The sequence below is a fragment of the Protopterus annectens genome, chromosome 3.part1, assembly GCF_019279795.1.
Source record: "Protopterus annectens isolate FY-2018-M chromosome 3.part1, PAN1.0, whole genome shotgun sequence".
Classification (NCBI taxonomy): domain Eukaryota; kingdom Metazoa; phylum Chordata; order Ceratodontiformes; family Protopteridae; genus Protopterus; species Protopterus annectens.
This window is the reverse complement of record NC_056732.1, coordinates 1,492,594,960-1,492,611,499: the sequence shown is the minus strand read 5'-3', so window position 1 is coordinate 1,492,611,499 and position 16,540 is coordinate 1,492,594,960. Positions and strand designations below refer to the sequence as shown.

The 16,540-nt window shown below is 40.5% G+C and overlaps 1 protein-coding gene across 2 annotated transcripts in view; it reads right to left on the bottom strand.

Annotated features, from left to right (window-relative positions):
- PLCD1 (phospholipase C delta 1) overlaps positions 1-16,540 on the bottom strand; it is a 1,599,641-nt gene that overhangs the window by 460,779 nt on the left and 1,122,322 nt on the right. For both annotated transcript variants that reach the window (XM_044067556.1, XM_044067555.1), the window contains exon 7: positions 3,796-3,940. In XM_044067556.1, the coding sequence (XP_043923491.1) occupies positions 3,796-3,940 (145 nt within the window). The remainder of the gene's footprint in view (positions 1-3,795; positions 3,941-16,540) is intronic.

The following is a 16,540-nucleotide window of genomic DNA, read 5'->3' as shown; positions in this document are numbered from 1 at the left end:
ACCTGGAGGTGTGGATATCCTTAATGAATATGGACACACCTCCGCCCTTGGTGTTCCGGTCCAGGTTACATGGCCGAAAAGTGTGGTATGAGTTATAGCCTGGTAGTGCAGGGGTGCTCTCTGGAGCCTTGAACCAGGTCTCAGCCACTGCACAGATATCAATGTTCTCCATTTTACGGAGTGCCTCGAGTGAGTGCATTTTGAGATTTAGACTTCTAGCATTAAGTAGCATTACCCTCAGTTTTTGCTTGCCTGTTCCTGTTACGGTGGGGAATTTGTCATTTGAAACTTGCCTAAAAAGGCACTATAGGTGGCAAGAGCCTTAGCTTATCCGGAATCCCAGGGGCGACAGGTGCAGGCCATCTCTGGCAAAGCATCGAGATCTGTCGACCATGTCATCCCAAGAAGACAAATACTGGATCCCCTTAGAATGACACCAGAAGCTTAGCCAATTGTTGAAGTCAATAATTTTGTGCTTGTACTGCAGTATCATTCTGGGCGATGGCAGAATGCTACTCAGGGCTAGGGTCATACCTGCCTGGGATACAAGATCAGAGATCTCTTCCATGTCTTTTCTCATGTAGTCCAGGGAGGTATGTCTCAGGTCGTTCACATCAACATGGACAATGACAGTCATATTTGTACTTGTTGTGGAGGGACCTGAGTGCATGGGTTATGTGGCAGATCCTGGCACCTGACAGACAGCTGACAGTAACCTTCGTCTTGTTTAGCCTGGTGAGTGGGACATCAGTGTGCCTGACTTTAGAGTCACCTATGACTAGTGTGTTGGATATGTTGTTTTACCTTACTGGCTGTGGTTGAGTGGCACACTGAGTCTGTTGGCAATGTGTCATTTGGGTTGTGTTGGGGAAGTGGATGTTGCTTGCATATCTGCTTTGGAGGTCTCTGTTGCTTGGGCAGATTATTATTGAGAGCCTCCGTGAATATTTTTGTGTTTCTATGTGTGGATTTTGGTGGTGTAGATTTAGTGAGACTATGTGATAAGTGTGGTGTGGTGCAAGTGTTTACCTTCTCCTCTTGAATGTCAAGTTCAGTCTTGGTTGGACAGAGCTTTACCTCCAGTTTGGCTAGATAAGTGCATCTCTCACAGGTCATAGTGTTGGGTGGTAGGAGGAGAGAATTGTCTGTGTACATGACACAATTTCTACATTGCCCCAAGATGCCCAGATTCATCAGATAGACAGGAGAGAACACTGGGAGCTGACCGGTGGACATGCCTGAATAAAAACCTATTTTCCTCTAGATAAGTGAAGAAAGTGAGTAAAAGAGCTGTTTTTCTCTAAGCAAGTGAAGAAAGTAAGTGCAAAAACTGTTTTCCTCTAGGTATTGAGGAAGGTTGAGTGTTACAGTAATTAGTAGCTTATTTAGTGCTTACTACAAGTTCTGAACAAGTGCTGAGCACAAATAAGCAAATTCAGGTGCTAAAACTAAGAATCTGTATCTGCACTAGACTAGTTACAGGAAAGAAACAAGTGCAAATGCGGGCTTTCAAATCAGAAAGTTGAGAGAGATGGAAAAGTTTGCCCAGACGGCCAATGACTACACTTTCTGGGCCAGAACCTCTCCTTATGTGGTAGACAGGTTACCTAGTGCTTACCACTCCCACTGACAAGCTAGAAGGCTTCCCTCCAACACAGAAAGGCTTGGGGGGGGCTCAGAAGCTTACATACAGTCCTGGATACAGCAAATCTGTATCTAGACTACACTAGTTACAGGAAAGATAGGAAACAGGCTTACAGTTTTTTTACAGAAAAGTAGCTAAAACAGCAGTAAAAACAATTCAAATGCAGTGCAAGCTAGTACACTTGAGTATGTAGCAATATTAGACCAAACACAGTTTAAAAATGCAATTAAATTAAAAATGACTAAAACAAGTGCAGAAGCAGTGTATTAGGTAGAATGTAGTAAAGAGATGCGACTGGGGGGAGTGTCCCAGATCAAATCTACAGTGGGACGGGCAACTGCAAAAGCCACCAAATTTAAACAACAAACCAGAAATAGGGTGGGTGGATGGGACAAAACACTTTCACTAGAGATGTGAAAAACTATACAGTGAATCAAAAATAGTGCACAACTCTGAATAAAATTAGTCCAGCAACAATTTACAGTACACAATTCTGAAGAACCAAAAAAATATACTTAGCTCTGTATATTTCCAGATAGTTTGAAAAGAGCTATGTTAGACACATGTTTCAGCAATGATATGCAGGCTGTTAACTAACAGTGTCTATTATTATGCAAGTAATCCTTCAGACAGTCAGAACTTAAGACACAGCAGAAAACAGGGGGAGGTGGGACAAAACACTTTCAGCAGAGATCTGAAAAACTATACAGTGTATCAAAAATAACAGTGCACAACTCTGAATAAAATTAGTCCAGCAACAATTTACAGTACACAATTCTGAAGAACCAAAAAAAATATACTTAGCTCTGTATATTTCCAGATAGTTTGAAAAGAACTCTGTTAGACACAGGTTCCAGCAATGATATGCAGGCTGTTAATTAACAGGGTCTATTATTATGCAAGTAATCCTTCAGATAGTCAGACCTTAAGACACAGCAGAAAATTGTGGGAGGTGGGACAAAATACTTTCAGCAGAGATCTGAAAAACTATATAGTGAATCAAAAATAACAGTGCACAAGTCTGAATAAAATTAGTCCAGCAACAATTTACAGTACACAGTTATGAAGAACCGAAAGAATATACTTAGCTCTGTATATTTCCAGATAGTTTGAAAAGAGCTCTGTTAGACACAGATTCCAGCAATGATATGCAGGCTGTTAACTAACAGGGTCTATTATTATGCAAGTAATTCTTCAGATAGTCAGAACTTAAGACACAGCAGAAAATAGGGGGAGGTGGGACAAAACACTTTCAGCAGATATCTGAAAAACTATACAGTGAATTAAAAATAACAGTGCACAACTCTGAATAAAATTAGTCCAGCAACAATTTATAGTACACAGTTCTGAAGAACCAAAAAAATATACTTAGCTCTGTATATTTCCAGATAGTTTGAAAAGAGCTCTGTTAGATACCGTGCAGATCACATTCTTGCTGGGGGAGAAAGGATGTGACTACAGAACCAGTTCCAAGAGTCAAGCTTCTTGACTGATTCTGCATTCTACTTTACACTGCATTGCACTTTGCTGTAGTGAAAATTCGTAACAACTAGCCATACTGGTGGCATAGAGAGTTAAAGCCTTACAGCCCAAGCAACCCAAGTTCAATTAATGGTTTGGATAACTGACAACACAGCAGGGGTGGATTGGTGTATTTCGGCTGTGGAGGGTGGGTGGGCAGGATCTGCCTGCAGTCAGGACCGCATCCTGGTGGTGGCCACGGTGTGCCTTGCTGATTACCAGGCAGGCTACTTAATAAGAAGACTAGCAGGGAGCATGAGCAGAATAACATGGGCAGTGATGCTTACTCCAGCCTAGATAGAGCTAGTTAGTGATCCCTTCCTATAATATCCCTTGAGCTGTAGATTTAATGCTCGCTCCTTGCCTTTCACCTCTTTGTAATAAGGGGAATAGCAGGCTTAGGGGCTTAACACTGTAAGGTAATTCTGACCCTGAAGATGCAGGGACCACCTGTGGGGTTATAGTAGGATTCAGCTGCTCTCTGGGAATAAATCCAAGAAGGAACAAATGGATCTCTGAAGGCTGGATCGATGTCTATGGTACAAGTGGAGCAGGAGTACAGGTTAAGGGGACCAAAGGTAAGTGAATAAAACAGAAAATGATTCATAGTGATGAAAGCAAAATTGTACCTTGAAAGCATAATCCTTGATTTTCTGAATAACATCCTTGAAAAGTATTTTGGAGGTGAGTGTATATCCATGATAAATCACTGGCTCATCATTAGGACCATCCCAACAATCCAACTCCACACAGCGACAGCCTTTACTGAGGGCCCTGGAAGAAAGTCAAGTGTCTCTGTAATGAAGTTATCCTTTAGTAAAGCTCATAACTATTTCACTTAGAAGTTCTTAACATCCAAAAATATTTTTAAAATCACTATTAATTCACTCAGAACAAACAGTTTCAGTACAATACTCACATTAATTGCCCTTAACCAATTCAACTAATGCTTAATTTTCAGGTATAGATCCCAATCCATTCTCCCTGCAGATCATGCAAATTACCTTAAAACCAATGAAGACTTACATTTCAAACCAAGCACGTTCTTGCTAGGGAACCTCAATTACCCGAGCATTGACTGGCACACTTACATCTCTAATAATGGAAATGCTCAGTGTTTCCTAGACTTTGTTAATACCAATGCACTCAAGCAAATTGTAAAATTACCCACTAGAGGGTCTAATATCCTTGATCTGATCCTTATCAATTTAGCTCCAACCTCAGATCTTATCATCCCTTGTTAAATTTGACATCATCTTTTCTGTTAGACCTATTATCACCCTACCACCAAATTAAGCTATCTTTAAGGACTTCTCCAGGGTAAATCTATTTCAGTTTTAAGAAGACTTAAACAAATTTCCCAATGAGCATATAGACTTGTCTGAGAGAGTTGCCTTGTTCACTTCTGACTTTTAACAGCATCTAGAGTGCTGCAAAAAAAAAATCAGTATCTGTCTGGTAAATTCATTAGTAAATCTCTCTGGTGGAACCCCCACATTAATAAACTGTCACAAAATGTTATAACAAATTCTTGTTCCCCTACCTCAAGACCACATTACCACAAATGTAAAGTAGAGTGCAATCTTATGATCAATGCTGACACCAAAGTAAGCTACAAATTCTTCTTCAGTTTTGTCAGGAAATTAAAGGCATACTGTCCAACAATGCTCTGAGCTCATTCATAATAATAATACCAGCCATTCAAATCTCAAGGATATAGTAAACACCTTAGCAGGCAAATGTATGCAATAAGTTTAGACCACCTACTCATATTGTTGCCTGTATTATCTCTGAAAAATTAGTTTCCTCTGAAATCACTTTGGAATAATTCTCAGAATCCCTGTCAGATGCTACAAAATAATCCTTCACTAGAATCAGACAACATACCAGGCTGTATTCTCATCAGTGCCAAGTTTGAGTCTCTGCTTAAACTGTTCAATTTCAGCCTTTCCACAGAGTTTGTGCTTGATGCCTGGAGAACAGCCATTGTTACACCCTTACACAAAGGTGATTCCCTTTGTGGATTCTGGAAATTAAAGATCCATGAGCCTCACTAGCTTTTTGTGCAAAATATAGTAAGCTCTTTTGAGAATATTACTGAGGATATGGATATTGGTCACTAAAGGCAAACTGCTTACCTTGACCCAGACAAAGCTTTTGCCACCATCTCCCACATTGGTATTGTAGTTAAATGTAATGTAACCCCCTACATTTTATTTCAGATTGCAAACTGGTTATCCAACAGATACCAATCTGTAAAAGTTGATGGAATCTTCTCAAGATGTAAAACTATCTCTAATAGGTATGACAAGGATCAGTATTTTACAGACATCCAAGCCATTACTCCAAAAGTGTGGTTGACCAGGTTTATTGACATCTGCAAGCTGGGCACTATTATTCCCCCATCAACCAATACTAGACAGTTCCAGCAAGGGCTAGAATATGCACATGTCTAGCGTACCAGCAATGGTCTCAAGCTGGATGAAAAATCGTGCAGCACGGTGGCATTTGGCAAAAAAGCTGCTCCTATCTTATACTTTACAAATGGTACTCCTTCCAACAGACAATGTCATAACTGAGCTGGCCACTTATGTGATCAGTTCTCTGTTTTATGTGACTGTCATGCTTCCATTATAGTCAGGAAAATTTTATCTGGCCCAGTTATTTCCCAAGGTAATATCCTCAAGATTGAAGGAAGTTATCAAACACTGTACCCTTTTCTTATCAGACTTATAATCAAATACAGTGCTGACTTTGGCATGTACAAATCCAAACATCATGGAACTGCAAATACCCTAAAGATTTCTAACTAAGAAAATGAAAGGCCTTATATCATTCAGCTACCCCAGTACAGTAACATGTTTCTCCTTATAACTGATAGCTTACTTGCTGCTCTCAGGTGATCTATATCCCACTTTTCAAGCCATTTGAATTTATTCTATTTGATTTCCTATTTCTGCACAAAGCCAGTGGCTCAACACACACCCACACTAGGGACCTAAATCTAAAAATAAACAACATCCACTGAAAAGTTAGGTTCTTAACAATATATTCCCAGGCTGTGGAATAAGTTACCCCTACAGGTCAAGGAAGGTACTGCCTTGGCTTTGTTTAAGGCTAGCCATAATGATTGGATGGCTAAACACAAATTTGCCTCAGGGTTACCCTGTATGGCTCGGTTGCATTTTGGATGGAAGCACTATCAAGTGTTTGAAAAAAGGTGGCAAGAACTATTAATGTGCATTTGACTAAGCAACCTATGGTCCTTGTGATCACTAGCCTGATGTTATTGCTACATTCCTAAATATTCATTCATTCATTCATTCTCTGATTTTCTGCTTTACACAATTGAAGTTCACACAGACATGGAATAGCAGGCACATCCTTTTTTGTGTAACTTACCCAGTTACAGAAAATTTACTTGTGCCCTACATCTAATCTGGAATGGGAAGCTAAAGGAACAGTTTCTTACCATGATCACTGTCTTTATCAGTTTGAAGATCCACATTTTACCAATTTTAGGTATGCAACAAACACATTTATGCTATTATGAAAAGTACAGGCATCTGTTTGTTCACTCATAACCATGCCATTTCAGATCTCAGGTGTTAAAGATAATCCATATTATTTCATACTGCAGTTGTGCACTAGGTAAAGCACAGGTGAAGCTGGTTTATAGTGGGCATGATTGCATGTTGCTATTCATAAACAGTTTGAACCACTCAGAATGGCAGGTATACTATAGAAGAGCATACCACTTAATAAAACAGCCTATACAATATTGCAGATAGTCTTACCCTTCTGTGTAGGCATTTTCCTCCATACAAAAAAAATCATATGCAAACATCTTCCTTCCCAATCGCATACAGTAGATGAAGCAAATGCCACTGTAATACTGACCAGTCCCAGTGGGTAACCTAAAGGACTGCAGCTACTACCAAGCAAGGGTGATGTGTTTTGCAATGCAGTGATCCTCCTTCCCTGCTGATATACAGCTCAGCATATAGTGGTGCACCCATCATACAGTGCTGAATAACGTATTACCTCCCACAGAAAAAAAGGCCTCTGTTGCACAGCAGGGAGACTTCTACTGGCAATGGGGTTCTGTACAACTGAGGCAAACCTGTTGCATCACTCAAGCTTGATCACCCACACACACACACACACACACACACACACACACACACACACACACACACACACACACACACACACACAGTGATCCATCACAGCTTCTTTCCATGGGTGCCCAAAATGAGAAGAGTGTGAATATAAGTTCTCTCTATACATGTATTTGAAGAGAAAAGAAATTTCAGCAAATATGTAAAACTTCAATATAATCACCTATGGTAACCTCCCATGGCTTTATTCCCAAACCCCTTTATTTATATATCTTTAGAGCAGCAGTAACTTTACTATTTTAACGCAAGACACATCTCTACAATCACTAGTGAGCAATACATTCTGAGCAAAAAAACATCTAAAACTAACAACATTTCAAGACACAGAAAATGAGCAAATACAGCCACAAGTCACAGTAAACTAATTCAAATCTTTCTCTTCTCTCTTTATATACATATATATATATATATATATATATATATATATGTGTGTGTGTGTGTGTATGTGTGTGTGTGTGTGTGTGTGTGTATACATATATATATATATATATATATATATATGTGTGTGTGTGTGTGTGTGTGTGTGCATGTGTGTATAGATACAGAAGCATCCCACTTTATGATCTGAATAAGCATGTTTCCCAAGACTTTGTTGTTCCCTTCCAACCGCCAACCTTTTGCCTTTTACCGTAACATGCGCTGAGAGATACAGTCAGCATTACTAATGCACAGCATCTGACTGCCTTACTTTCTTCCCTCTTTAGGGTGTGTCATTCCAGGATTTCTTCTCTGCATCTGCCTCCCCCCATAGAGTATAATCATGACACACAAACTGAATTTTGCAGATCGCTGCCTCACAGTCTGTGTCCTTCTTTCATGGTGGGTTACATTCCAAGTTGATGTCTCCTATTGGTTTGGGAACTCATCAGTATCCTGAGATAACTCTCACACTGCACCCCAAATATATAATGAGCTTTATCAACACAGCATGTTAGTGATTCATATTATACACTGTATTCACAGTGTGGCAGATCTGAAACAACGTCTGTTGTATGTTATAAAAGCCTGAGTAATAGCTCCCTTTCAGACCCTGGCTGTAGTTTTCCTAGTAGGGTATGGCATTAGCACATGAGAATTATTCACTGGGTAATTCAGGAAGAAAACTCTTAGCAGAGAAGTTCTAATGTGCTGCCTGAGTCTTCTGGACAACTGGTTACAAGAATGAGAAGAAGCAGAGGAGAAAGAAAAGTAGCAATAGCAGAAAAAAAACAGTTGTAAAAATAGGAAAGTAACACTTTCCTTGAGACTGGGGTATGCAATTGGTTGCAAACATCAAAGGACAGATAAAAGTTAATCTTTGAGAGACATCAAATTAAATATGCAAATTAATGAATTGAGCATACAGTGGTTTGACCATGTACAGTTAAAAAGGCCCTGATTGGGAGTTGGCATAATGGTTAAAGTGTCTAGATTGGGAATTGGCATAATGGTTAAGGTGTCTACCCTTTAGACATGGAGTACAGGGTTTAACTCTCACCTTGGGAAGCATGGCCAGGCCCATAGAGTCATTTTTCTATTAATCACCTATAGACCTCTAAGTGAGAATCTGTGACTTCTGGCTTAGTTTATTGAAGCTGCTCAGAGTTTGGCATTCTTAGCCAAAGGTCTGGAGAGCATCTGAACAAAAATCCATGGCATCCACTGAAATCTTCTAAAAATAAGTATTTAAGCATGTATTTCACTTTGTGAACTGTATTTTATTGAACTGCTTCTTCACTTATATTGTTTTTTTGCTGCTGTGGCTGCTTCATTTTGCACGTTGTATCATTGCTACTTCTGCCTTAAATAGCATAGGCTAGATCCAGATTCAGGCTTTCTGAATTTAGACTGCTTGGTATCACTTGAACATTAAAACCAGCCATCCTACATTAACAGGGACCTCCTGTACCCCTATGGCAGAAGTGTGCAGCTCAGGACCCATCTGAGTTGGGGATTGCTGGAATAAGGCTCTGTGTGTGGATTTGCTATCAGTAGTTTATGTTAAAACTGTTTAAATTTGCTTGTATTTAAGCCGTGGGTTTGCAGTCAGTTTACCAGAGCTGCCCAGAGTTTAGCATTCTTAGCCAGAGGTCTGGCATGCATCTGAACAGAAATCCAAGGCACCCACTGAAATCTTCTATAAGTATAATTTAATCCCGTATTGCACTTTGTGAACTGTATTTTATTGAACTGCTTCTTCACTTATATTGTTTTTTTTGCTGCTGTGGCTGCTTCATTTTGCACTTTGTATCATTGCTACTTCTGCCTTAAATAGCATAGGCTAGATTTAGACTTGTTGAATCTAGACTGTTCAGTATCACCTGAGCACTAAAACCCGCCATCTTACATTAAGAGGGCCTCCCTGCACCCTTGTGGCAGACGTGTGTATCTCTGGACCCATCTGAGTTGGGGGGTTGTTGGAATAAGGCTCTGTGTGAGGCTTTCCTATCGATAGCTTGTGTTTAAACTATTTTAATTCACTTGTATTTAAACCTTGTGCTTGTGTGTAGCTGCGCAGCATGCAATGGGGGTTAGCTGTGCCCTGTATAGATGCAAATGCTTAGATACAACTTTTTCCCTAGTCAACAGTGAATGGAACCATCCCAGGCTTCCCTGTTGTACTGCAGTCAACTTAGCTACACACTACTGCACTGGAGGTAACTCAGCTGTGTACTGCTGCACTGAGGGCATCTCAGCTGAGCATGGAGCAGCATTACCACACTTTTTCATACCTAATCCTCAACAGAATAAGTCCCCTTGTCAACCCTAGAGTAAAAGCTGATCTAGCTTGCCTACCCCCTAACAGTACTTGATTGACATGGGCATCCTGAGGCACTGTAGTAATTGCCTCATGTATACTGACAACCATTTGCTCCTACAGCAAACGAATACAGTATGTGAGAGATGTAACTATACAATGAAACTGGAATCAACCATCTCATGTAAAAATAAATAAGACATCAAATGGGTTGTCCGCACATTAATTAAGAGAGACATGACGGAATTCTCAGATTATTTGTCCCAGACAGGTATGTCCCTAGCCTTAAGCAGCATTCTACCTTCAGCCAGGATGACACCACAGTATAAACAAAAAAATGACTGAATTCAACAATTGGCTTAGCTTCTGGTGCCAATCCAGGGGAATCCAGTATCTGTCAGCCTGGGAAGACATGGTCCACAGTCCATGCTGCTTTGCCAGAGATGGTCTTCACCAGTCTCCTCTAGGCTTTCGAATAGGATGCTTACTTTCCCATAGAACCTTTTTTAGGTAATACCAAAACAACAAAACTTCTGGAGTAAAAAAAATTACTACAGACAAACTGAAGGTTATGTTGCTTAATGTTAGGAGTCTAAACATGAAACTGCACTCCCTGGAAGCTCTCCTCACCTTGGAAGATGCTGATGTTTATGCAGTCACAGAAACTTGGTTCAAGGCCATGCAGAGCACCCCGGCTGTGCAAGGCTACAATGCCTTCCACACATTCAGACCTCAAAATGAGCATGAAAGAACCAAAGGTGGAGGTGTACCCATCTTCACTAAATCCAAATACACCTCAAGGCTGGTTAAACAGTACGACTCTCTTAAGCTACACCAGGTCCAAATAACTATAGGTAAAACACCCTAACACATCATTGCTAGGTACAGGTCCCCCACCATGAACCATGAGAAGCACTCCGCCTACCTGAACTTGTTTGAATCACTCACTATACAGCCAAACACCTTAGGCATGGGAGATTTCAACTATCCTTCCATTGAGTGGGCAAATTACATGAGTACAAGCATGATCGCCCTGAGTTTCCTGGACTGCTCTGGAATAGTTAGTCTGCATCCCCACAAGGTGATCAAATGTTCTGGACTTAGTACTCACCAATATGGGTGGTCACTGCACTAGCCCCTGTCTTCTGCCCTCCCTAGTAAGATCAGACCATAAATCTGTCTTGTTCGATGTAACAATCAGACCTGACACTCCCATAGGAGCAATAAAAATGAGAAACTTCTTCAAAGCAAGCTATAGCCTACCAAGCGACAGTTTGAAAAGTTTCAAACCCCCCCCTGCTAACACAACCAATAATGACTCCTCTGCAAAGGAGTGTACAAACACCCTGTATAACCACTTAAACAACCATATTGACTTTGCCATACATGTCGGGATCAAATTCATGTCCTCCCGTAAAAACAAGCCACCCTGGTGGGCCTCGATTATAAACAGGTTATATAACAAAAAGAAGAAAATGATATCCAAGAACAAGAGGTAACTCAGCCAGCAGAGAAAGAATACCCTCCACAGCTTGAATAAGCAAATCAGATATCTGGTAAAGTCCTCTAAAGCTAGTTATGAAGCTAAATTAGCATCCCTAGCTAAAGACAACCATAAGGCATTCTTTAGCTATGTCCAAAATCTAAAAGGGAAATAGCCAGCTATGTGCCAAACTCGTAGTGGACTGTACCACTCACACTGACCCTGAGGAAATTGCCAACCTGTTAGCTGACAGATTTGGTGCAAACTCTACCCCACCCTGTCCCCACCAGCCATACCTCAAAGCATACCTGACACTTATCCTATCCCTAGTATCTCCAATGAGCCGGTCATATCTGTGCTTTCAATGGCCAAAAACATAGTCTCTATGGGACCAGATAACATCCCAGGGTGCTTACTAAACAACCTAAAACATGACCCAGTGGATCTACTTGGCATTCTCTTTAACCATAGCCTGAGCACGGATTTGTTCCAGCAGAGTAGAGAACAGCAACAGTAATTCCCTTGCACAAAGGGGGGGGGTCCATCAACCAATCCTAGGAACTACAGACCTCTAAGCCTAACTAGCTTTATGTGCAAGGTCATTGAAAAAATCATCATGGACCTTATCAACAAGAACACAGGCAACCTTCAGACTCTTGACCTGACCCAGTTTGGCTTTGTTAAGGGTAGAGCATATTTACTAAACATGGTAGACTTCTTTGAGAAAGCCACCAAAACCCTGGATGAATGCAAAGTAGTACATACCACCTATCTTGACTTAGCCAAGGCTTTCAACACAATCCCCCACTCAGGTATCATCGAGAAACTTTCCAGCTGGGGATTAAACCATATGTCACTAGATGGGTAGCCAACAGGCTCACCGACAGAACCCATACTATCAAAGTTGGGGATTACACCTCCACCAGTAGAACAGTTACCAGTGGGGTACAACAAGGTTCTGTGATGGGCTCTCTACTGTTTGGAATGTATTTCTTGGAAGTCCAGGTGAAAGCAGACGGCCTATGGCTTACCAAGTTCACAGATGACTGCAAACTGGAAGCAATCACTGAATCCCCTAAAGATATTAGCATATTACAGGAGGGGTTAACACAGGTAAATGATTGGTGCCAAAGCCATGGTCTAAATCTAAATGCAAAAAAGTGATTCATTGTCCCCTTTGGCAAGTAGGTATCACCTGCAAATTACAATACAGGCAGTACCCACCAAGCTGGAACCCAGCGGTGTGTGACTTGGGAACACAAGTTGATAGCAGTCTAAACTTCAATCGCCTTGTGTCCACACTGATACAGAAAGCCTTTTATGTTGTACACCTCATATGTAAGGGCATCACATCCAAAACTAAGGATGCTATAACTCCTCTGTAATCGACCCTCATCAGACTACTAATAGAGTACAATGCTCCCTTTTGCATGTACCTCACCAGACACCTGCAGCAGCTGGAGAGCCACAAAGGTTCCTGACCAAGAGAATTCAGGGACCCCAGAACATGACCTACGTGTAAAGACTGAAAGCTCTGTCACGGTACTCTGTGCCCTATAGGCTGTTGACAGGAAACCTGTGCCTGGCCTACAAAGCAGTCTCTGACCCTGCCCTGATGGAAATGCTGCACATCTGCAAATCAAATGGGACAAGAGTCACTCACTCCAGAGATCTCAACCTGGTCTATGACTTAAACAAAACACATTGGAGAGACAGATGTGTCTCCCAGTGGCTGCTACTGCTTGGGAATAGACTCCCAATTCACTTTAAGCGGAGCTCCTCAATGACTCTATTTAAGCACAACCTGGACAACTGGATGGGAGACTGTAAATTCACCCTATGCCCCTCAGCTTTTCATCCAGAAAAAAGGAGGTCATGGTCCCACTGTAGTTATCCCTCATTAGACCCATTATAGAGTACAACGCCCCGTTTGGTATGTACCTCACAAGACATCTGTAATAGCTGGAAAGGCCACAGAAATACCTCACTAAAAGAATCACAGGCCTAAAGCAGATGCTCTGTGCTGACCATCTAAAAAAACTCCAGCTATACTCTGTGGCATATCGTCTACTCAGAGGCAATCTCTGCTTAGCATACAAAGCCATGTCAAACCCTGAGCTGTTGGACATGCTCCACTTAAAGAAATCCCAATCTCTCAGAGCCACACGCTCCAGGGATCTAAACCTTGTCATCACAATGAATGAAACATGCTGGAGCGATAGGTTCCTGACCCAGAGACTCCACATACTCTGGAATAGCCTCCTTGGCCCTCTTCAAATGGAACCTTGATGACTGGATGGGAGATAGGAAATTCACCCTAGGGATCACATCAGTTGCCCTGCTAGACAGGGGTCCAGGGAAGTAAATATTGTGGGAAGAAATATCCAGGGAATTGTTATGGCTAGGTTTGTATAGGCCCTAGGGCCAATAGCCTAGTACCAACCTATGAATCTATGAACCTATGGACAGGGGCAGTCAGTGCTGATCATAGATTCACTCTGCAAATAATCAAACCATCTAACAATGGTCAAGTAGGGAACATGGGAATTACATGCCTAGGCTTGTAAAGGCCCTAGGGCCATTAGTCTAATTAGTTTCAATATAGTATATCTGCATATATTTCATCATGTTTAACTGGTCAAATTAACTGGTCCCAGCTAGACAGTTTTTACTCAAAATGTAGAAACAAAATTTGGAGCTGAACAATATAATACAAAAGCTGTAAAATAAATGATTGGTTCTGACAATACATAAAATTAAATAAAAACAATAAACTTGGAAATTAATGCCGATTTATCTCATGAACATTGAATACACCATTATAATGTAAGCATGTAAGCATTATTTGAAATAAAAAAACTACATCAAACACTAAAAAGACAAGTTAGAAATGAATACAACATGACAAATTAATTATATATGTATGTGCACATTTATTTATTTGTTTATTTATTTATTTATTTATTTATTTATTTACTGATATTTGTTTATCAGGAAAGTCTGACTAGGCAGAATTGCCTTTTTTCAGTGGAAGCCCAGAAAGAAGTTGACAGTTAAGTCTGATTACAGAGAGATTAATTAATATATGCAATGAAAACAAGTATTACACAGATATATACAAAATAATAATGAGGTGTATGCACACTGGGCAGTATTCCAAAAGATTGCTGGAAATCGGCAAAGTGCACCACGTTCTGCTTAAGATTTGTAGTAAGTCACATAAAATTCAAATGTGTTCCTGTATAATGACCATATCCCAAAGCAATGCAGACACAATAAATAACTAGTACTGTTAGCGCAGCAACAGTCAGGTACTGCAAAATCATATTACAAAGTAATTAGTAATGTATGTGTGTCACAGGTAGCCAAACTTAAAGTAAATTTCCAGTAAGATGTGGAAAACACTCACAGAAAAGAAATGTGCATCAGCAATAGTCAGGTAAAACCACAAATATCCGCAATATGTTGCAGATATCAAAGCAAAATGCAGACATATATCCACACACATACAAACATTATCATTTGTAGAATCCACAAAAAAATAAATTAAAAATAATGCAGATAAGTGGCATCCACTGCCGCATTGCTAATGTTAACATTAGTTAACAATGGGTGCAGGACGTATGGGGAACACAAGTAACACACACACACAAGGAAATTGGGTGACAGCAAAACAGATGTGTTGTGAGGGTGAGCAAAAGGGGCACACAAGAGGGATGACTGCATAGGAAGGTGAGATGGGGAATCAGAGGGCCATGGCCATTTTTCTGGTGGGTACAGGCCCCTTTTTATTTTTTTGGAGACTAGACGGTATGGAAAAGACATGCAAACAGGAGGTGCAGAAAAGGGTGGGTACAAAAATATAACAAGTAGCACAATACAGGACAGACAAAGGTCAGTTACATACATAAGGGATAGGTGTGATAGACAGACAGCACACATATGGAATGTATAAAACAGGTTAAGGAAAGATGACAAACAGGGTAGGGATGCATACCAACCATAGTGCACCTCAATAATATATTATACACCAATGCCCTCAGCAGTGCTTTGATGTGCAAAATGTGTGACAGTTATATATCAAAAGCAGTATGACCAATGGTAGGTGTGCTACACAGAATATATGCACACACTTGTGTTTAATACTGACAAATAGCTGAGTAGGAGTACACTATGGAGGCAGCATGACATGCTTGGGACACATGGACAATACTTACTTTTCAGATGGCACTCCTTGCTGGGGTAGAATGTCTTGAATGATCTCCCTTATGATCTTGCAGAAGGAGCTGCACATGGCCTCTGGCATGTTATGGAAGAACGTGTCCATCATGTCCCTCATCTGTGTTTGGAAAACATTGGTGACAACATCGCAGATCTGGTTCCTCAGGTCTTCAGACAGGCATGGTTGAGGTTGTTGTCACTGCTGGTTTGCAGGAAAGATGACCCATGCTGGTCACAGTCCCTCATCATCATCATCATCCTTATGTCCCTTCTGGTCCTTGCAGTCAGACTCTGCTGAAAGAGGTTGAGGTTGTTGTTGTCTTCTATGGTGGATGAGTGGACTGGAACTTGTTCTAGACTCTGTAACATGACAATAACTGCACATCATTAAATATTCATAAAACAGCATTAACAATAAAAAAAAAACACCAGCAAGACATAACAATATAACAGATTCACAGATTGTGTACATTATCTAAGTCTTATGTATGTGATGTTTTGCTAAGGTGAGCATTAATTCAATCTACTGTTTTTGTTACAATATGCAATCCATCCTACCCTAACGTATTATAAACGTGACTGTTACGTATGTAAGATTATTATGGACAAAACATTTGTAATACATTCATGTCATATGTAATTCAATCAGATAATTGAATAAATGTGTCAGACAATATAATTATCTCATTATATAGAAACACTCATCATGTATGCTGTGCGATGGTATAGTATGTGCTACTATCAAAGTTATT